General features: G+C 45.0%; 1 protein-coding gene across 1 annotated transcript in view; it reads right to left on the reverse strand.

Moving 5' to 3' along the window:
- GALNTL6 (polypeptide N-acetylgalactosaminyltransferase like 6) overlaps window positions 1-22,433 on the reverse strand; it is a 1,130,106-nt gene that overhangs the window by 14,760 nt on the left and 1,092,913 nt on the right. The window contains exons 10-11 of the mRNA XM_024750526.1: window positions 11,425-11,541; window positions 2,471-2,620 (exon numbers count right to left, since the gene is read on the reverse strand). Coding sequence (XP_024606294.1) covers window positions 2,471-2,620; window positions 11,425-11,541 — 267 coding nt within the window. The remainder of the gene's footprint in view (window positions 1-2,470; window positions 2,621-11,424; window positions 11,542-22,433) is intronic.

The following is a 22,433-nucleotide window of genomic DNA, read 5'->3' on the forward strand; positions in this document are numbered from 1 at the left end:
GCCTGGGAGAAGCGCTTGTCTGGTCTTGGTGATGCAGAATCCAACAGGCTTCAGGACTCCCCCCGGGGAATATTGATCGGATTGCTTAAGGGTGCAGGAAAGAGGAGAGACTTCAAGGCCAGGTGCACCTGCGCTTGAATGCTGGCTTGGCCCCAAATCTGTTTCTTCCTCTGTGGATCGTACGTGACAGGCCCAGGTGGTTGGTTGTGAGGTGTGTAAGGCACTAGCTCTGAGCATCCTCACGAGCTGGAGTATGAGGAGGACGGAGCCTAAGAGATGCCCCACGGGGGTCCTTTGGGCAGTCAGCAGAGTCTCAGGGATCCACGTGGATTTGTCAGTGTGCTGATACAAAGGGCAACCCCAAAGCCAACTCCGAAGATTGCTAAGCTGTCCAAAGCCCCAAGGGCCAAGCAATGCCTCCAAACAGACAAGGCAACACCCACCAGAGGGACTTCTCGCTCTGTGCCTCAGGAAGAGCCCTTGGAATAGACAAGGGACTTTCTCAAACAGGTACATTTGAACAGGCCTGAATCATCACCTCAGATGAGCTGTTTCAGAAACTTTCCATTTTAGGCCTTGGCCAGGTTCCCGATGACGTATACATCGTGCTTGCTGTATAACTAACCGGTGAGCGTAACCAGAGTCACGTGAGGCCAGGTCTGAGGAAAGAGCCCAGCACAGTTATGCCTGGCGGGTCCCTGCACTTTCTTGGCTTAACTGGGCATTATGGAGTGTTTTGTCTCTCATGCTGTAAGCAGTGATGAGAAACGGTCCGCTCCGTGGGGACCAACAGTACACGAGGCAAATGGCAGATCAGGTATTTTATCCGTGTGCCCTGAAAGCAACTTCCTAACGGTCAGCATATAACCATCAAGACAAAACGAAACAAAACAAAACACTTTATGGCACCACACACGGACTGTACTATATTGAATAGCAAAAGGGTTTGACAAGATTAATCATTTCTGATATATCTCACAAGGAAAACAGGGAGGTTTTCCTCTTGTCTGATTTCCCCCCATCACCCCGTATCATATCGGATGCCATCTTCTTATTAGCTCTTTTAAGCGCAGGCTCAGCGGCCATGGCTCACGGGCCCAGCCGCTCATGCGGCATGTGGGATCTTCCTGGACCAGGGCACGAACCCACGTCCCCTGCATCGGCAGGCAGACTCCCAACCACTGCGCCACCAGGGAAGCCCCTTATTAGCTCTTTTAATTTTAAATTGTTTTTTAAGAGGATATAACAACTGGTGTTTTGTACTTTTTCCACAACCTGCCAGATGTTGGCAGGGGTGGGTGGCAGTGTGCGGAATAAACTTGTACAAATGAGTCTGCCTTTGAGTGTAATTTTCGGTGCCCACCTCTAAGAGGTAGATGCCAGAAAGCTTACTAAGTGAGGGAACAGGTATCAAAACCAGTGGTCCCCATATTGATTCTCTGCAGACCTTCCCCTTCAGCTCTCTGTGATTTCAGGGGATACTGACTTTACCTCAGCCAAGGCTGGCCAACACTCCGGATTCAAGTGGTGGGTGGGACATTTTCCTTACAGTCTGGGGTGAGGCTGAATCATTCCAGAGTGTGAAAAGGCAAACAGAGGGCATCTTCCACCTGGCTGGGGAGGCCCCTAGCAATTCTACAAACTTGAGGGGCAGAAGGGAACTTATGAGTTCTTGCTAATTGAGAGCCGAGTCCTGCCTTAGAAACCAAAGAAGCTGAGAAAAAAATTGTATTCTAAAAAGCTATCAAAAGATAACTTAATGAAAATACTTTAAAATATTTAATTGCTCTTTATTCTTTACTTAAATGCTCAACTCAATAAAATATGATTTTATATTTAGTTTTGAACTATTTTTTCTAGCAATAAATGTTACCCTTCTAATTCTTTAAACTTTTAAATTCCCCAAGTAAGTTCTCCTTTGTTATACTTGGGCAGGATTTTGGCCAGATTAAAAATGGGTCTTTCTATATAAAGGTTGCAACAATTAGATCTACGTGAATATATTAGTATTTGTGTAAATGTAATTGTCTTAACCCAAAGAGCTCCCAAGCGAATGAGCCTGAGATGCATAAGAAGTAAAGAGATGTGTTAATCTGTGTGTGTGTGAATTGGTGTCGTGAAAAACTCTACATGTGCACATTTGTCTGCAGAGCATATGGCTTCTGCGTTTGGGAGCCATCTGGGTTGAGACCAGGCCCTTCCCGTGTAGGGCTAGTGTCCTGGCTCAAAGCCATGTGAAGTCGAAACTGACTGTGCTGGGTGTCCACGTGGCCAGCAAAGCCAAAGCAATGCCCCTTCCTACACACTCTTGTCTTTCCCCTCATCTTTGCTGTGGTCTCCAAATGCATGAACCGAATGGCCAGGTAACAATTTAAATCAAAACGATGCGTTAAAACCAAAAACCTTTGCGTCAGAAAACCTTAAGCAGGGCAGTTGGAGAGCTCACTGCCCGCGGCGAGCTGGCCCTTACCTTTCGATGTCCCCAGAGCTGGTTCCCTTTCATGCCGTGACAGTCATACAGAGTGACCGGGCTGCTATGGGAGATGGCGTCGAAGCAGAATTTTCGGGTGTGCAGGGGCTCACCAGGCCGAATATCTTCTCTCCAACCAAAGGTGAAGAGCTAGCAAAGCAACAATAGCAGAAAAGCTACGGTGAGTTGAATTTGGAGAGATTAGGAAGCAGGGGGAGGTATGTCTTTTAGCTGCGAAGAACTCCTGCTTCGTGATTTACAAGAAAAGAACTGTGTCTCAGCATGAGAGGGGCACTGAAAAAGGCATGGATGCTAATGCCCTGTAGCAACACCAGAAGCACTTTTGGCCCAGCCTGGCCAAAGAAGCAAATGAAGTGTTTCCGGTTAGATAGACAGACAGAGAGACAGACAGACAGACAGAGGGAGACAGAGGGACAGAAAGAGGGGAGAAACTTTTAAATTACGTTCTTTACCTTCTTCATTTAGATAAAAAAAAAAATCAGTGGGTTAAATGTTACACAGTTAGCCTAAACTGAGCAGATTAACTGAGAAAAGACCAGGAGTAGGGTTGAACTGGATGGATGCCAGCAACTTGAAAATTTTGATTTAAGTGAAAGCTAAGCTTGATGAAGTAAAGAATAGGCAAATTGGTTTCCTGGAGTTGGTAAGAGTAATCCTGCCGGGCAGTGTAGAAAGTTCTGGACTGTGACTCCCAGTAAGAGATACAGTTTGCAAAGACACATAGATCCCCTTTCCCCCAACCGAAAATGGAAATTTCGTGAAATATTTGTCCTCAGTGCACTTAATAGACTCTGATATTCCATCCAAACTTTTCCTGTCTTAGTCTATTCTATTCCATCCATCCATTCTATTATTTTATTTTATTTTTAATTTAATTTAATTAATATGTTTATTTTTGGCTGCGTTGGATCTTCGTTGCTGTGCGCCGGCTTTCTCTAGTGGCGGCGAGCCGGTGGGGGGGGGCTACTCTTCGTTGTGGTGTGCAGGCTTCTCATTGTGGTGGCTTCTCATTGCAGTGGCTTCTCTTGTTGTGGAGCACGGGCTGTAGGTGCGTGGGCTTCCGTAGTTGTGGCACGTGGGCTCAGGAGTTGTGGCTCGCGGACTTATTTGCTCCGCAGCATGTGGGATCTTCCTGGACCAGGGATCGAACCCACCTCCCTTGCATTGGCAGGCGGATTCTTAACCACTGCACCACCAGGGAAGTCCCCACTCTATTATTTTAAAAATGTGACTTATGGATGCACTTAATTGATTTTACAATGTATTAAATTGAAAAAGCAACACTTCTGTAAGGAAAGGGTATTTTTTGGAGTTGGAGCTGGAGAACCATTTGAGGGGTTCAGTACGAGAAATCCTTAAGTAAGTGGGAAAATGGACTAGATCAGCCCTAGGATTTCTTCCAAGTCTAACATCTCAATGTCAGGAGACTCTGTGGACGTAAAAAGCAAGCACAGTACTGAGCTATAAGCAGACAATACACTCGGCTCTGTCTGTCAAGCTGCAGATTACCGCAATTTGGGGGTCCTACCTGGGTAAGAAAATGCAGAGAATCTGGCAAAATTCCAGGGATGGCTAACAAAAACAGTTAAATGGTGGGGAAGCTGCAGAAAACTTGAAAAAGCGGGGTTAAGTGGTCTGAAGAAAATCGGAAAGAACTCATCTAAATCAAACACGTGAAGCCTACCGTCTGAGTTGTGGCAAGAGATTGCATTCTGTTTCCCTGGGAGACAAGACAAAATAGGATGTTTTAAATAGAGGAAGGTGTTTTCGGTAAGGCATTTGAAATAGATTCATGAAGAGGAATTGTGTGGTCTCTTTCCCTAGATTCATTGTTGTTGTTTTAATATGAGTGTGGACTGAGGACTGATTGTGGACTTTTTATCTTTACTGCACCACCAGGGAAGCCCCTGAGGCATTTTTAGATTCATTCAAACCCTATGCAGGGGAGTCATTTCTCAAGGAAAAGTGTCTGTTCAGCTATTTCTGGTTTTGATCACTCCCTTCAAATCGGGACCTACCGCTCCCTTGGTTTTTGAGATACTGTGCTCCTGTGTTATCCTAGAACTCTGCCCTGCCCATATCCCGTTTCTATCTATTCCTTCAATGTAGGTCCAGCTCAGGGTTCCTCGGATCCCATCCTTGCACCTTCCCTGGTTGGTCTCACACATGCTCAGTTTAACTCTCGCTGGCACGTGGATAACTCATCATCTGTGTTACGTCCAACCCTGTGTAGGATTTCCCTCCTATGTGTCCTGTGGACATCTCAGAGTCACCACATCCTGAGTTCCATTGACTTCCTTCCCTTCTAAACCTGTTTCTGCTCCTGTGTTTTGTTTTAGTTGGTCACATCTTTAGCTTCTAAACCTGGGCGTCCTTTGTCTTTATGTCCTTGGTCTCCCTCATCATCTTCATCTACTCCATCACCAAGTCTCCCTACTTTTGTCTTCTAAGTATTACAGGAAGTGGTCCCTTCCCCTCTGTCTCCACCACCTTTGCTCTCAATGTTTCTTGTCTGAACTCTTGAAATGACCTTCTAATTGCTTCCTTTCCCACCTTCCTCTTCTGGTTCCTTCATATCGTTTTCTGCTAAATTGAAGTATAGCTGATTTACAACTTTGTGTTAGTTTCAGGTGTAAAGCATGGTGATTCATTTATACATATATATCTATTCTTTTTCAGATTCTTTTCCCTTATAGGTTATTATAAAATATTGAGTATAGTTCCCTGTTGGTTAGCTATTTTATATATAGTAGTGTGTGTATGTTAATTCCATACTCCTAATTTATCCCTCCCCTGCCTTTCCCCTTTGGTACCATAAGTTTGTTTTCTATGTCTGCGGGTCTATCTCTGTTTGTACCTAGGTTCATTTGTATCCTTTTTTTTAGATTCCACATATAAGTGATATCATATGATATTTGTCTTTCTCTGGCTTACTTCACTTAGTATGATAATCTCCAGGTCCATCCATGTTGCTGCAAATGGCATTATTTCATTCTTTTTTATGGCTGAATAGTATTCCATTGTGTATATGTACCACATCTTGTTTATCCATTCCTCTGTCAATGGACACTTAGGTTGCTTCCATGTCTTGGCTATCGTAAATACTTCTGCAGTGAACATTGGGGTGCATGTATCTTTTCGAATTAGACTTTAAAATACCCATATGACCATGTTACCTCTTAACCTGAAATCTCACCATATTTTCACATAACCCTTAGAGAATGAAGTTCAGACTCTTTAACACATAAAGAACTTTCCACGATCTGGACTTTGCCGTGTTTTTCAGCTGCATCCCTTTCCCTTTAGTTTATGTTCTATCAACAATAAAAGATTTATAAGTTGCTAAGAGAGTAGATCTTAAAAGTTCTCATCACAGGAAAAAAATTCTGTATGTTTGGTGACGAATGTTAACTAGACTTACTGGGGCGATCATTTCACAATAGATACAAATATCGAGTCAATATGTTGTATTACTGCAACTCATACAAAACTGTATGTGAATTATACTGCAGTTTTAAAAAACTGTAGTTCCTTGCACTAATCAGGTGGTATGTGTTTCCCCTTCGGTGACTTTGTTCATAGGAGCCCCTCTGGTTGGAAGGCCCACGTTCACCGGCCAACCTAGTTACTGCTCAGCAGTCCTTTAAGGTTAAGTTCAGGTGTCCACTCGCTAAGAAGCCTTCTCTTTGAACCCCTCCTTCCCATCCCCCACCTTATTTCTCATGATTATCCGATTACGTTTCTGTATCCCTCACTAGACCGCGAGACCCGTAATGGCAGGATCCACATCTTCTTCATCTTTGTGTTTCCAGCACCCAGAACAATTCATGACATTTAATTAATGTCCAATGAAATTTCTATTGAACAAGTAAAAACTCGCACTCATTATATTAACAGAAATGGCATTGGGATAACTGTCAACAGGAACTAAAAATTAGTCTTTTCAGGTTCTCTAATGAATTTGTGTTGTTTGTGTCTAATTACAACAATACTTCTTTTGAGCCTTCAATTTCAATGATTCTAGGCTCAGTTACCTATTATTAGAATAAAAATTTCCTGGCCTGTACACCTGTCATTGCTTAAATCTTTACATTATTTAAATATCACAACCCCTTGGTACTATAAGCTGTGCAACCTGCGCCGGAACCGGTGGCCTTGAGGGTTTATCGATTTTCTGCTTTGTCTCTTTTCCTCTTTTTGGTTTTTATACATGTAGAAGCCAGATCTGAAAGGCTCTGTCATCATCACCCAGCTGGGGACAATTGGCCTGCAGAAGTGCAAGGACAGGCCACCGGCACACTTCAGGAGTCCAGGCTTGTGTACGCCTCTGTAGACAGACTTCTCTTACTTTTTACTTTCTTTCTGTTTCCTTTCTTTACTTTTTATTAAATAGATCAGTCAAGTCCAAAAGAATACCTGCGTGAAAGCAAACAGGCACATTCGTCTCTCAGCTGATTTATTCATCTGCTGTGACAATTACATCTCAGGGCACCCTCGGGTGACTTTTAGTTCTTGTTTCCAGGCTTGTTATTAGGGTGCAGTAATCATTTTCAGCTGTGCAGACTGATCACCAGCTTGTAGGCTTCAGTGTTGGAGGCATTAGTATTATTATTATCACCTGGTGCTTACTTTCCTGCGTCCCGGGAGACGCATCTTCGGATTACATAAACGGCTTTATTTTTCTGCACCTGCCATTAGCTAAGATTTTTCTCTCTCGTGTCTTTGAAACGCTGTCTCCTGCCACATAGCTTATCCTAATGGTAGTGAGGAACCAATCAGGCACCGAGCGTCTCATTCCTTAGGCCCACGTGCCCCCGTGCAATCGTGTCAAAGCAGAAACTGACAGACATCACGCATGTATTTGATGGTTTGCAAACCCTTGGGCCGCTCCTCGCTGACAAGAAGTATTCAGATTTTATTCGGGTTCCCTGCACAATACCTCCTGTTTTTTTTTCAGCCTCAAATTCCTCAGCCTTGGAGTAAATCGATGTTCATTTCTCCACTTTCCTCTTTGAAGTGACACTTTAAAACGGATTCGGACTGATACGTAAGTCGTACTTCTTGGTGTGTGTAACATTGCCTGAGTCTGTATTGTGTTATACGAACAAGCTCACAAGCCTCGCTGCTGCACGTAAATTTATTATCTCAATGTTGCTACCTGACCTGAGAAGATGGAAACTATTTTTCTCTCTGTGATTAGTTAGATTTTATCGCATTGGCGTGTGGTTGGTAGAGGTCTGAGCTACTGCATGTTTCTCCTTGTGGTTTGGCATCCTCGGTCCTGAGGCTGACACTGCGTATCCATCAGCTGTCCTGTACCAGGTGCACTGGTCCGCCTCCATCTCTGCACATCTCTGTCCAGCTCTGGGCAGGGCAGCGTCCTCAGCAGGACGGAGACTCCCCTGCAGGCTTCCTCCCAGCACAGGTCAGGGCTGCCTCCTGGCACCGAAGACTCCCCACGCCCCACCTTTCCATCAGACTCCTAAGGGCACATGGGGAGTGCTCTTTACAGACCTCAGTCCTATGAAGGCCTTTTTCTTCTTTTCTTTCTTGGTCCCCATAGGAAACTGAGAGCCAGCTCTCGGAGCTGCAGTGATGCCTCGACAGAGGGCTGGAAAATGAACTGCACGCTCCCTTCCTGCAGGGAAGCCTCAATCATCCCCCTCTTCTGTGACAAAAGCCATTTTCTTACCAGGTGCTTCCAGAGACTCTCTTTAACTCCCCACAGAACTATTTTGTTTATTCATTTGTGTTTTATTTTTGCCATTAAAAAAAAATCATTCCAGCTCTAGTAAGTGCCCCTTTCGTGTTCTTTGAATGCTTTTGAATCAAAAAGAGTGCCTATCATTTTCCTGTCCTGATATTCTTTTCTTCTCTGGGAATTTTAATCTAAATGTAGAAGAATGAGTCCTAATTTTTAGAAGTCATTGAGTAATATATCAAAAAAAGCGAACAGTTAACTACCGGAAGATGAAGCAACTTGTGATGACTGAACCTCCACAATCGTATACGGTGATACGTGTTTCAGATATGATCGACTTAACCTCCTTTCAACCTTGTTGCATTGCCCCGTTTTCAGAAGTGTCTAGAGGCTGGAAATCTCTTTCACGAGCTGTAGTAACCGAGCTTTCGTTCCTCTTAGATAGTTGTCTACTTGTCTAGTGCTGCCCTCTGGTGACTGTTTCTGGAATTACACGTCATAGCTTTTTGCAGTTTAGCTTGGGGTGGGGCGGGGTCGGGGAGGAAGTGAACCAAAAAATTTTAAATGTATGCAGTGTAGCTGGTTCTCTTTATATTTACGTGCAGCCGTCAAACAAAATCTGCAGCCCAGAGCATATTTCATTCTAGCACATTGCAGGGGATGGAGATGTTCCACCTGATCCAGGCATTCAGGTATGTATCCTTCGTATCAGCCAGCTAGATAGGCATGTCTCTTGGTTGGGCTGAATAAAGATGGCAGAGTGAACTTTAACCCAACAGATACGGATTTTCCTTATGGCATTCTCCTTTTTCTTTTTAAAAAAATATCCTTTCCCACCCTAGATGCCAGCCTTACTGACTGGCCTTGAAGCCTTCTCTTTTGTTCCCAGGCTGCAGTCTGAACTGCTTCTTGGGGGAAACAGGCTGGCACCGTCCACCGCCCTGGTCACATCCCTGTGGTGCTTATAGAAAGGGACAGAGGATGGAGTAGGCCGTCAGCTTCCACGGATATTCCACACCCCCCAGTGACCCTTGAGCTGCAGGGCCTTCTTTAAAACCCATCTGATATGTGTCCACACGTGGAGGGTGTATTTGAGTGAGTGAGACGTAGTATTCGATGTTTGGCAGCTGCCTTGGACAGCGGGAGATTTCTAGTTTGGGGTTGGTATAAAGCGATCTGCGGGGAAGGTTGTGAGAAGGAAGAAGACAAAGTATATTTGCTTTGCACCTCCTACCTGTGCAAGATGCTGGGACATCACAGACGATATTGATTCTCACAATAACCCTGTCCGTGAGGTGGGTGTTATTGTCCCTGTTTAAAGGGGGAGGGACTGTGGCCTCGAAAGATATAATGATTTCACAAGGACGCACAGGTTCAACTGGCTGGGATCTAGGTTAGCCTGACCGAAGGCCCATGATCCTTCTAGAAGACCACGAGGCTGTGGGAGAAGAGGACAGGGGCCCGGTTCCCGCCCGGGGAGGGGTGGTGTTGGGTTAGGGGTTGTTTGGGTGGACTCTGGGCTGTGCCGTGGGCTTGGTCTGCTGCTGCTGTTTTCCTCAGTCAGCGGCTCTGCGCTGTACTGCAGGCCGGAGGGATGGGGATGCTCGGTGGAGAGGGGGTGGAGAGGGGCCGACAGGCCGGGTCTGCACACCCAAACCACTCGTGGAGAACCCAGGCTGGGGGACGGGGAGCTTCACTGACTTGATGTTCAAGATGGACACTTGAGGGCTTCCCTGGTGGCGCAGTGGCTGAGAGTCCGCCTGCCGATGCAGGGGACACGGGTTCGTGCCCCGGTCTGGGAAGATCCCACATGCCGCGGAGTGGCTGGGCCCGTGAGCCATGGCCGCTAAGCCTGCGCGTCCGGAGCCTGTGCTCCGCAACGGGAGAGGCCACAACAGTGAGAGGCCCGCGTACTGCAAAAAAAAAAAAAAAAAAAAAAAAAAAGATGGACACTTGAGGAACCGCTGGAGGAGAGAACTAATGCCTTACTAGACACTGCTTGCCTACTCTTGGTTTTCATGAGAGAAGCATTGTGGACAATTCTGGAAGACAAGGCATAAGCCCGACGTAGGATCTTGAACTTGAGATGTATCCTTTTGTAGAGGGAGGGACGGGGGGCGGAGGGGTTTTCACTGTATCTGTACATTTTTTTCTTCTAAAAAATATGGCAGTAGCTGTAGATACTCGTTCAGTCCGTGTGATGAGTACACCAGGGTGTGCCGTAATTCTTTTATAGTTTCCTATTTGAAATATTTTATAATTTAATATTCAAATAATAAAAACAGGCAGACATAATTCTGCCCACCGTCTCTCCTCTTTTACAGGTGACACGGTGTGAGGAAAGCCCCTTTCAAGGGTGTTTCAAAGAGGGTCAGGAATCATACCTCATTTAATAAACTGAATTACTCTGAAATGTTTTTCAAGCAAAAGCAATAAATAGTCTTGAAGCCTCCCCTGGAGTCCATGCTGGGGAGTTATTGCCTCCAAGTGATCCTTTGTGTGGGAGATTACAAACTGCTGCTACGATGAGAGGTGTATGTAAAGTATTCTTTTCAGTAAACAGCCAGAGAGGGAAAATAAGATTAGAGAAAGTCACAAAAACTTACAGAATAACCGAGAGTCTTTCAGTAAAACCATGAAATTTGCTTGGGAGAGTTACGTAGCACTCTACAAGCTTTTCGTGGTTTGAAAACTGCCATTCTGGGAAAGGCAATAGAAGACTAGGGTCACAATCAACATCTCTACCACCCTTTCTGTTATTATTAGTTTTTTAAAATCATGGTCTATCTTTTGCCACCCTTTTATTTTATTTTTTTCGTATTTATTTTATCTATTTATCTGGTTGTGCCGGGTCTCAGTTGCGGCAGGTGGGCTCCTTAGTTGTGGCACGTGTGCTCCTTAGTTGTGGCGTGCGAACTCTGAGTTGCTCCGCGGCATGCGGGATCTAGTTCCCTGACCAGGGATCGAACCCGGGCCCCCTGCATTGGGAGCGTGCTTAACCACTGCGTCACCAGGGAAGTCCCCCTTTCTATTATTTAAAGCATATTTTTATACACGATCTCAATTAACAATCACGACTGTTCTGAGAAGAAACGGAAGCAAAGAAGTGAAGTGATTCCCTTGACTGCAGAGCTGGGTGGTGACCTTTCAGGGCCTCACCCAGGTCCCACCTAGAGGTTTGTTCCCACACTGCCACGCCCCGCCTGCCTCAGCCCCTCCCCCCATAACGCACCTGTTCATGAGACCACGTCCTCTCAGAACCGTCCTTGACACAGATGTCCAGCCGCAGCTCGGTCCCTGTGGCTCCGTGCTTGCTGTCCACGCAGAGATTTGCTGCCACGTTTCGAAGCTGTGAAAAGAAGACAGGATGACGATGGGCTGTTTTTCATTGTACCCCTGGTTCCTGACAATCCTGGTGGAGATTCGGTATTTTTTTTTTTTTTTGATTCCATGATGATTGAATGATGCCTTAAATTTATATGCAATTTATGGAGAGAAATCAGAGGATTAACTATAACATTGCCCAGTCTACGTGTAAAAGAACATGGGAAGATTGAACAGTAAAACCTCAGCCAGGCAGTGTGTGAAGCTACGACCCAGGAGCTCGAATGTGGAGTCCATGACTTCTGTATGATGGGAGATTTTTCTTTTTCAGGTAGTTCAGAGCATCTTCTCCCTTCACTACCTTAGCTGGGAGAGCTCCGCTATGAGGCAGGTGGTGCAGATAAAAGCTGTGAGGAAGAGATCACTGTGTAAGTATGTGGTCACCTGACGCCCCCAGCGGCCTGGGATGGTCTTTGTCTGCACCTGTCATCCTGGTTTAACATTTCTCCTGGATGATAAATTAATGCCATCCTAGAGTATTAGCAAAACAGGAAGGATAGTACCGTTGGTGGAATCCTTTACTGGATGAAGTTTCTCTACATCATGTCTGGACTTTGAAAAGTTGCAGAATGAGAAAAAAACACTCATAATTCTTAGCAAGTATTTTGTTAACATGGATGTAAAGAACTGAACAGTTGGGGGTGGGAAAAGGGTGAAAAATATCAACAGCAGAAACACCAGTGGAGAGAGTCCGGTTGCAGACACATCCCCATGTCGCATCTCCCCGCGTGAAGCTTCCACCAATCTTCCTGTTGGCATCAGAACCGCATCCAGCTGCAGAGCTGGGCAAGGTCTATAGTTTGTTACTGAGGTGTGTCTGCTTAGATAAGCTCAAGGGTCACAGTCCTTTCCATGCCTTTGTAGAGTCCTGGATTATAATAATCCCTTTAGGTACCACTAAGAATGGAAACAAGAACACGGTGGACTCAAGTGATCGTTTTAGTCACGGTTCTTTTGTCCAGAATGAGTAGATAAGGAGTCTCTCCAGGATGGAAGGATGCCTGCATGGGGCCTGATCCTCCTGGGATGGGGCGATGAGGCAGAGAGGAGGTTGTCATGTGATGTACTGGGTATCACGAATGGAATAAATGATGCCTGGATGGGGTGTGGTGGAGAGAGCTGTTTCATTTCCACTTCCTTTAGGAGTAGAGGCTGGTATAGTGTCATTCAGGAGGGAATCAACGTGGTGGATACCAGTTTCCTTATCCATGGAATTTGGCAACAGCTGGGGTTTGTCTTCTGCTACTGGACCACTATTCTCGGGGTGTCTGTCCCCGATGACAGGGGATGTGAAATAATGGAGGACACAGGGCAACAGTTCTGAACCCACTTTGGCCTACGGACCTCTCCGAGAATCCAAGGAGAGCTATGGACACTCTTGCAAAAACAAGTGGACAAACTGTAAGTGGACACACACACAAGCACTTTTCTATTCACTTTCCTGGGCACCATAGACTCCACATATGAAGTTGAAAGAGGGAAAATGTTTGCCAGCCCCCAAGCTCCCCCTCCCCCCTTGCAAATGAATTGACTCTTTCCTCTTAGCCTCATGGACGATCTTGAAGGACAGGGGATGAACTAGGGCGTGTCGGTGAGCACCCCAGTCACTCCCACTTCCTTCACCTTTTCTCCACCTCCTCAGTCAAGCGCCAGGGAGCAATTTTACTGTAGAATTTGGGGAGCCACACTTAAAATAGGCCTTTTGTGGACTCAGCTCCCAGGTGTGTGATCCAGTTTATTTGGTGAAAGAGAAGCACCCTGAGGGGCAGAAGTCTGAGCTTGCATCTCTCTCCAGAGGCCAGCATCCATCAGCGCCCGTCTGATCTTATCTGGGGCCAGGTTGTTGGTTTCTAAAGCTGCTCCACCCAAGGGCTGCCTGAGAGAACTCTGGACAGAGCTCTCTCTTTACTCCTGGCCACTGAATTCACAGACTCACTCTTCTTAGAGAACCAGTGTCAGTGGATGCTAAAGGCACCTTCAGGGCATTCTTGTTCCCTCTCCTGAGTCCAGGAGCTCTGATCCACCGGGAGGGAAAAGCAGCTGCTATCGGTTTATGGCCACGTGGCTGCAGAGGGACGAGCTACACGGGCTCTGCTCTTGGAAGAGAAGGACTCGGGGAAGGAAAGGACCTGGAACAGCCAGGGATGCCGGGCAGTGTTCCTGCCAGACCTGCCCGAGGATCTGCACCAAAGACGTCAGAGAGCCTCTTTCTGTTTCTAAATGCTATGAGAGTGAAAGGGCTCTAGCAGGGGTAGAGAAAACCGTTTTCTAAACTCTTGAATGTTCCTTTTTTTTTTTAAATGAGAAAATTTTTTAAACTTTTTATTTTATATTGCAGTATAGTTGATTAACAATGTTGTGTTAGTTTCAGGTGTACAGCAAAGTGATTCAGTTGTACATATACATGTATCTATTCTTTTTAAAATTCTTCTTTCATTTAGGTTGTTACGTAATATTGAGCAGAGCTCCCTGTGCTCTACAGTAGGTCCTTGTTGGTTATCCATTTTAAATATAGCAGTGTGTACATGTCAATGAGAAAGTTTTTGAATATGCACCCTCAAACAAGTGTAAAATTACTGATAAATTATATGCATAATTCCTGTCCTCGAATGTTCTAAATTCTCACGCAAACGGCATCTGTGTAGACAATGGGATAAATGGCTGCAGAAACCAAATTTCAAGTTTCCAAGCCATAATTGTCCACATCTGTGTAGATTTCAGCCCATCACTGTGCCAGAGAAGAGATGCGGAGAGTCCCCTAGAGGACAAGGCAGGCACCTGGGCTCAAGGCTCATCAGGCCAGCCTCACCTGCTGCTGTTTTCATTCCCACCTCTTCATTTGGAATGCACATCCCATCTTCGGCTCATAAGCACAGCTCTGTCATAATAAACAGATGAGTAAAATCCCAACAGAACGGACCCTAATCCTTGCTTATCCACTTGAATAAAGTTTTCTTTCTAAAAACAAAGTAGACAAGAAAAAACACAAATGATCTGGACTTTTCCCACCAGGGGCTCTGTATTTGCGGCTGAAGGAAAAGCAGTTCACAGGCAAACACACGCCCAGATCCAGGACAGGGACACAATACATCAATGCAGAGCAGGGAATTTTCCTGTTCTGTTCCTGTGACGTCCAGCACCGGGACTTGGCAGCACTAAAATTGCATCAAGGAATCTGAGAGACACGGGGCAGGATTAGAAAGTGAGATGGTGCTTGACTAGGAACGGGTGGGAAGCAGGAGAAAAATGGGGCAAAAGGGACTCAAGGTGTATGACAGGAGTACAGAGATAATCTGTTGGACAAGGATTAGGAAAAGATCTGGCAGAGGGTGAAGGATTTCTTAGGTCTGCAAGAGACGTCAGGCTCAGCTGGAACCTTGGCTTTTCCTCCCCAACGTGAGAGGTTTTATAAAAGAGGCACAGGAGAAGGGGCGTGTGAAATAAATGTCGAGGTGGCTGACAGGTAATTCAGTTGGTTGTCGAAGAGAGACTCGCCTCAGCTCAACGAACGCTAGAGCATGGTTTGCTATCCTCTCGCCCCCCATAGACTTGGGGTGTTTTAAGTAAGAAGTGGTACGTTCGTGACTCATTCAACAAACATTAAGTACCTGGTATGTCCCAGCCACTATGCTAGATACTGATATACAATGAAAAATAAAAAAGGATTTGTGGGTGAAATGGTGAAGGGGGTCAATAGGTACAGACTTCCAGGGGACTTCCCTGGCGGTCCAGTGGTTAAGACTCCAAGCTTCCAATGCAGGGGGCGCGGGTTCGATCCCTGGTCGGGATCCCACATGCTGCACGGTGAGGGGGCCCCCCCAAAATATGCTAAAAAAAGGTACAGACTTTCAGTTATAAAATAAATAAGTCCTGGGGATGTGATGTACAGCACGGTCAGGATAGTTAACCATACTGTGTTGTATATTTGAAAGCTGCTAAGACAGTAGGTCTTAAATGCTTTCATCACAAGAAAATTAGCCACTCTGTGGTGACAGATATTAACTAGACTTATCGTGGTAATCATTTTGTAATATGTACAGATATCACATCATTATGTGGACACCTGAAAGTAATATGTTACGGGTCAATTATATCTCAGTTAAAAAAATTCATACAAAGAAATTCGTATTCAACCCTCCAGAAATCTGTCCGCTTCTTTGAAAGCATGCCTAGTCCCTTGTGATCCAGAAAGTCCTGACGCATCAGGACCAATGATTCTTGAACCCCTTCTGGCATGGTGTCCTCACTGGGTGGGGCATGTCTGGGGGAGATGGAGACCCCTGGTGGGGTCAGGGTCCTCAAGACCGTGAAGACGGCTGCAGAGACTGGACTGATGGGCTCCAAAAACTGTTGCTTAGTGATTCTCCTTCCTATGGACAACGTTTCTTCAAATCCCAGAGCTCTGTTGCTGATCATTATTTTTTCATTCTTGGAAAACTGTGACCTTTTTGGTGCCCACGGCATGCTGTAGCGCCGAGAGGGCTTCGCAGGCACCTCAGCTGCCAATAAACCTGATGGGGCCAGTTTTCTTTCAGGGTCTTGTAGCTTTGATTGGATTTGACTAGTAAAGTGGGGAAAGGATTTCTCTTCTGAGAGCCCATAAACCTTTTTATTTTTTCAAATTCAGCTTTTATTGAGGTATAATTGATATATAAAATTAGATATTTATTTAATTAGTTTTTAAAATTTATTTTTGGCTGCATTGGGTCTTCGTTGCTGCTATGCACGGGCTCTCCCTAGTTGCGGCGAGCGGGGGCTGCTCTTCGTTGCGGTGCGTGGGCTTCTCATTGCGGTGGCTTCTTTTGTCGCGGAGCATGGGCTCTGGGCGCGCGTGCTTCAGTAGTTGTGGAGCACGGGCTTAGTTGCTCTGCAGCATGTGGGATCTTTCCAGATCAGGGCTGGAACCCGTGTCCCCTGCATTGGCAGGTGGATTCTTAACCGCTGTGCCACCAGGGAAGTCCTAAAATTAGATATTTAAAGTATGCATTGTGGTGAGTGAATATACGTTTACGTTGTGAAGGGATTCTCCTCATTTAGTTAATTAACACAGCCATCCCCTCACATATTGATCTTTTTTTTTGTAAGAACTTTCAAGCTCTCCTTGCTTAGCTAGTTTCAATTGTACAATTCGGTGTTATCAACTACGGTCAGCGTGTTTTACATAAGGTCCTCAGACTTTGTTCGTCTTATTCCTGCCTTGAATGTGTGCTGCATTACTCACAACCAGGCCCAGCACGTGTTACAGGCGACCCACTAGCGTTTAACAGTTACTTCTTTTTGAATCGCTACCACCTGACTCACATGACTGACCTCCCTACGTACTTGCCCGGCCCCAGCTGTTGATTGTTCTAACCTTGAGATCAGAACGTCTCCACCATGATACCTCATCCAATGGGAGGGAAGGGGTGTGCTCCTCTGCTGGTTTCCCTGGTAACCGACGAGCTCACCTGACATCGATCACCCTGTAACTGGGTTTCCCCCTGCCCCTGGGAGCCAAGACTGCCTCCATGTTCTGCCCGCCGTCCACCGTTCACAGTGGGAGTGGCCCCAGGACCCTGCCTCAGACATGTAAGCTCCCCTATGCGTTAAGCACTGATGCCTCTGTCGCTGACTCCGGGCTCTTCCTTCCGTCTTAAAGCTGGGCAAGTACAGGCCTTGTAGGCCTGCGGGGTGCAGCCCAACATTTGGTGGAGTAGCCAGGAGACGGAGGAAACGGCCGTGAGCACCGAGATGTCGGGAAGTTAGGACGGGGAATGGAAAGTTTTGGGGCCGACGACTAACACGTGGGGCCTGAAAGTTTCGGGGGTAACCCTGGGGTGGCCGTCCACTAGTATCGGGGTCTTGCAGTGGCTGACCTTGATGAATGGGGGCCGCCGAGAGAGTACAGAGAACTCCTAGACACCCCTACGGCTGTTGCAGAGATATTGGCCACAGCTGTGGGCTGGCCATCGTCGTTCATATTAAGAAAGGCCATGGAGGCTGAGCTAAGAGCCGAGGCGAACGTTAACTTGAATACTGATTCCTGTTCCTCGGCAAGTGAGGCGTGTGAATGATATGGATTATTCTCTATTCCTGTTATTTGTTTAAACTGAATCGGTTATTTAGAAACTAAAAAAAAAAAGCCGTGAAAATGCCCCCAATGGAAAGCTTTTGACATTGTAAAACGCGTTTTTGCTTATGCTGTTAGAGGAATTTGGCTTTCTAGGTGGAATTGGTATTTCTCTCCCTGTGCCTTTTGAGATATAAATGATCTACCTGGGCTCTCAGGAACTTTAATCCCTGAGAGTGAGGACAAAAAAGAGAGGCCGTTTAAGCTGTAGCAGGAAAACTGTGAGATCTCTGTGTCTGTAGAGATATATGCATGTCTATGTGTACCTTATAAATATGAGGTGTCTCTGCTTCTAGATGGCGTTGCCAAGATTGGTTTGTGGATGAGCTCTATTTATTTGCTTAAAAGAAATTACAAGCTTATGTGAATTCTCAGACATAGAATGAATTTCAGGTTCATGTGATCTGGGAAATATTCAGTACTGAATTGATACCTTATTGAAGCTACTGAAGCTTGTTGGTTTGATAGATATAGACATGTTTTTAGAGTCATCAATGTTAAGTATAATACTTCTGTTGTACCTAGGTTTACTGGAGGTCAAATAAACCTTATTATATCTGTTGCAAATTTGTCAGCAAGGAAAATAACTTGATATGATGAAACTTAAATGTAAATGAGATAAGAGCTTTTAGGTAAACTCTATAGGAATAATTATGTTTTGGGAATGTCTGTCTAAAATAGTCCCACCAGATTTTGCTAACTTTAAGTTCAATAAAGAGAATTCATTGACTATCTGGGTCATTTCAAATGGGATAAAATATTAGAAGATTAATTGCTGGGCGAGTCTAAGTTTACCAACCTTTGCCTTCCTGGGAGAGGAAGACTAAAGCATAAATTATCCAATCAGGAAATGCCGGTATGACAAACAGTTCACATTTACTTGCTTCTTGGTTTTTGGTTGGTTCATTTCCTTTGAATATATGCCCAGAAGTGGGATTGCTGGATCATCGGAGTACCACACATTTTTGATTACTGTAACTTTGTGTTGTGTTTTGAAATCAGGAAGTGTGAGTCCTCCAACTTTGTTCTTCTTCAAGGTTGTTTTGACTATTTAGGATTCTTCAGATTCCATATGAACTTCAGAATGAGTTTTTCTATTGCTGCAAAAAAAAGCCCTTGGAGTTTTGATAGGGATTGCCTGTAGATTTCTTTGAGCAGTGTTGCCGTAGTATTTTTGGGTAGTATTAACAATATTGTCTTCTAATCCATGAACATTTATTTAGATCTTTTAAAATTCCTTTCAGTAATGTTTGTATATGTCTTTTGCCCTGTTGGTTAAATTTATTCTTACATGTATTTATTTTTAGAAAGAAATATAATGTATATAGGAGTATAGATTCTGGAATTAGACTGCCTGGGTTTAGAGTTTGATGTCACCATTTACTAGCTGTAGGCCTTTAAGCAACTTATTCAGCTTCCTTTTGCCTGTTTACTCTGCTGTAAAATGAAGATAATAATAATGATACATGAGAAATTTGATGTGATGATTAAATGAGATTATACATAAAAGGTGCTTGCATTAGTGTCTGGTTCATACTAATTGCTCCATAAATGTTAGCTTTATTGCAGTATTGGGATGCATAGAAAAATGAGGCTGGGGGGGTAGATTGGTGCCATTTTGGGAAGGTCGCAAATACCAAGATAAGCAATGTAGACCTTGTGCTGTTGGCAGAGAGAATTATTAGAAGTTTTTGAGAAGAAAGTCTTATTTCAGGCAGTCAATTCTGGTGTTAATGGGAAAGAGAGATGAAGAGTAATGCTGTTGTGAGCAGAGGCACCAGTTCTAATGGATAATGAGAATCTGAACTCTGGTAGAGGTAGTGATAGAATGTATCCAAAGAATGTATACGTATTCAAAGGGAGAGGTGTACTGCAGACACATTTTTTTTTTCAGAGAACATCTGCAGGTCTTGACAATTGTTTGCTTGTGGATAATGAAGATGTGCTGAGTTCGAGGTGTCTTGGTGACATCCATACATAGACAGTCTGAAGTTTGGGAGGGAGGTCAGTGTAAGAAATTCAGATTTGGAAATCATCCACTATGCCGATTATTAAGACATCGCCTCTCAACTCCACATTTACCCTCTCTGCCTCGCTTTGTGGTACTCAGGGTGGACCCTGTAGACATTTTCCTCGCACTGGTTACAACTGTAGGCTTTGCTAATGGAAGGTTCAGAGCAGGAGGAAGACTCTTTCCTTCTTTTGTGTGCCCTGTTTTCCCATGTATATCAGCACGTGGGTGTGTGGGGGTGGGGCAGAAGGAAGCGGCCTCACCTGAGAGGTCCTCATGGATTCACCGGGGCTCCTGCCTCCTGCAGGTGTCCTCACCACCACCTGGTAGGGCTGTTTGCAGCAGCCATACCCGGCAAAGGAGGCCTGACCTTCCTCCTTGCTGGGGGAGGGGGTGAGGAGAGGGGGGAGAAAAACACCTTGCTCCCCTTCCCTGAAGGTGGCTACTTCTGTGCCCTTTAAAGTCCATTTTACCCCTTTTACTAGTTAATGCTTTTCTGCCCATGAAGATTTCCCTGTTCAGATTACTGGTGTGATTTCTGCCTCCTGCCTGGAACCTGACTGAGCAGTAGAGTCAGAGGAGGATGTGATATCGCACAGCAAAGAGGAGGAGGGTTGAGGATGGAATTCCGGGGACTGGTTTCTCTGGGAAGCAGTCAAAGAACGAGTTGTCGGGAAAAAGCCGGGAAAGTAAGAGGAGAGCCAGAGAGAAGGCAGAGAGAAGGGTTTCAAGAAGTGGACGTGGAGGGGGGCGGGGGACAGCAGGGTCAAATTCCTTAGTGAGGTCAGGGGGGGCTGGGAGGGGCCATTGGACTTGGCTGCTAGGAGGTCCCCTGGGGCCTTTCCAAGGACAGTTTCAGTTTCCAAGGTCAGTGAGGGCAGGAGACAGATGGCCAAGTGGACAGAGGAAAAATGGGAGGCAACCAGTGCAAGCTCCTCTTTCAGGAAGCTTGACCTCGATGGGAATGAGGAAAAGCAGAATTAACACGGAACAACCTTTCTGGGATGGGGAGACGAGAACAGAATTATATATGAGCCCTCCCTAATTCATGTGAGGCGGATAAAATAAATGGTGAGGTGCTTTTAGAAATTAAAAACAGCAGATGGAAGGGGAGGGATAAAGTAGGAGTTTGGGATTAAAATAGATACACGTTTATATATAAAATAGATAAACAACAAGGACCTACTGTAGAGCACAGGGAACTGTTCCCAGTATCTTGTAGTAATGTATAATGGAAAAGAATCTGAAAAAGAATATATATATATATAAAAAAACATCTGAATCACTTTGCTGTACACCTGAAACTAACACAACATTGGCAATCAACTATACTCCACAAAAATTAAAAAAAAAACCCAGCATATAAATGCAAAGTACTGAAAACGCTCTCATTATCCTTCTAGGACCTTCGGTGGGGAAGGTTCTGCCTTGTGGCAGTCACACTGTTTCTGCTCGAGCAGATCATTCCACCCCTAAATGCTCCACGCTAGTGGCGTCCCGTGGCTGCTGGCAGAGATGACTCCTGCCTTTCCTAGAAATTAAGCCCACAGAGATTTTCTTCCTGTCCTATGCACATTTTCCTCTTCTGAATTTACCATAAACTTAATTGCTTTGGCATCTCTCTCTTGCCCTGGGACCTACTGGAACTGCTCATTTCGGAAGCCTGGCTTACATTATGCAAGAAAGCGATGAGCCCACGGCAGAAATATTACCATAGGGCCTGCAGACTTGTATGTGTTCTGCTTCAAATAGTCTATTTCTAAAACTATGTCCTGCCACTTGAAATGAAGGATTGTGAGTATTGTTTATGAAACGACAATATCCAGTGTCAGAATAGAACTTTCAGATTAAGGATTAATCGCCAAAGGCATTTTGATTTGCGCAAATAGATACGGAGGAAGATTTGTATAAACACAAACCACTTATTAGAGTTATGATAAGTAACTTTCTCTGATAGAAGGAAGAGAAATGAGAGTACCTACTTCATACTAAATTGGGAGCATTCACAACCATTATTTCACTTCTTCATCTGCTCCACTGCTGTGCTGTGTATCCATTCCCATGGGCACCTGAGGCTCTGGGAAATGAAATGGTTTGTCCATGATTATACGACCGGTAGATGGCAAGCGGGATTTGTACCTGTGTTTCTGATCCCCATATCTGAGCTCTTACACCACATTATGGAAATGGATATAATTAATTCACCAGAAGAGTGCAGTTTTGGGTGATAAGTCTGTGGTAAATGCTTAACTGAGCTCAAAGGGATACATGGAGATGAAAGAAAGCTATGAATCCTTGGGGTTAGAAAAGAAGTGATCTCAGTCCAAATTTGGGCTGGAGTCTGACTGAGGTAGAGAAGCTGAAGCAGTGTTAGAAATAAAACCACTTAAAAAAAAAATCAAAGCAACATAAATATCCATTATCCATTGATAGGGAATTGTTTAAATATATTATGATAGAGGCATACAATGGAATACTTTGTAGCCATTCCAAATAATGATGTGTCGCATCGTAAATCAACTATACTTCAATAAAGAAAAAGAAAAAAACAAACCAAAAAAGAAATAAAACCACTTTAACGATCAGGGAGCTTTGGTAAACCACTGGCAGCCCAGGGATGGACAAGTGACCAGTGGTCCAGGTCCAGGGCTGAAGGGGCCCAGCTGCTTGCCCACGATGGCTGGACTCTGGGGGGGGGGAAGGGGTGCTGGTACCAGAGAAGGCATCACGGGGGTGT

This window comes from Neophocaena asiaeorientalis, unplaced genomic scaffold, assembly GCF_003031525.2.
Source record: "Neophocaena asiaeorientalis asiaeorientalis breed wild unplaced genomic scaffold, Neophocaena_asiaeorientalis_V1.1 scaffold180, whole genome shotgun sequence".
NCBI lineage: Eukaryota > Metazoa > Chordata > Mammalia > Artiodactyla > Phocoenidae > Neophocaena > Neophocaena asiaeorientalis.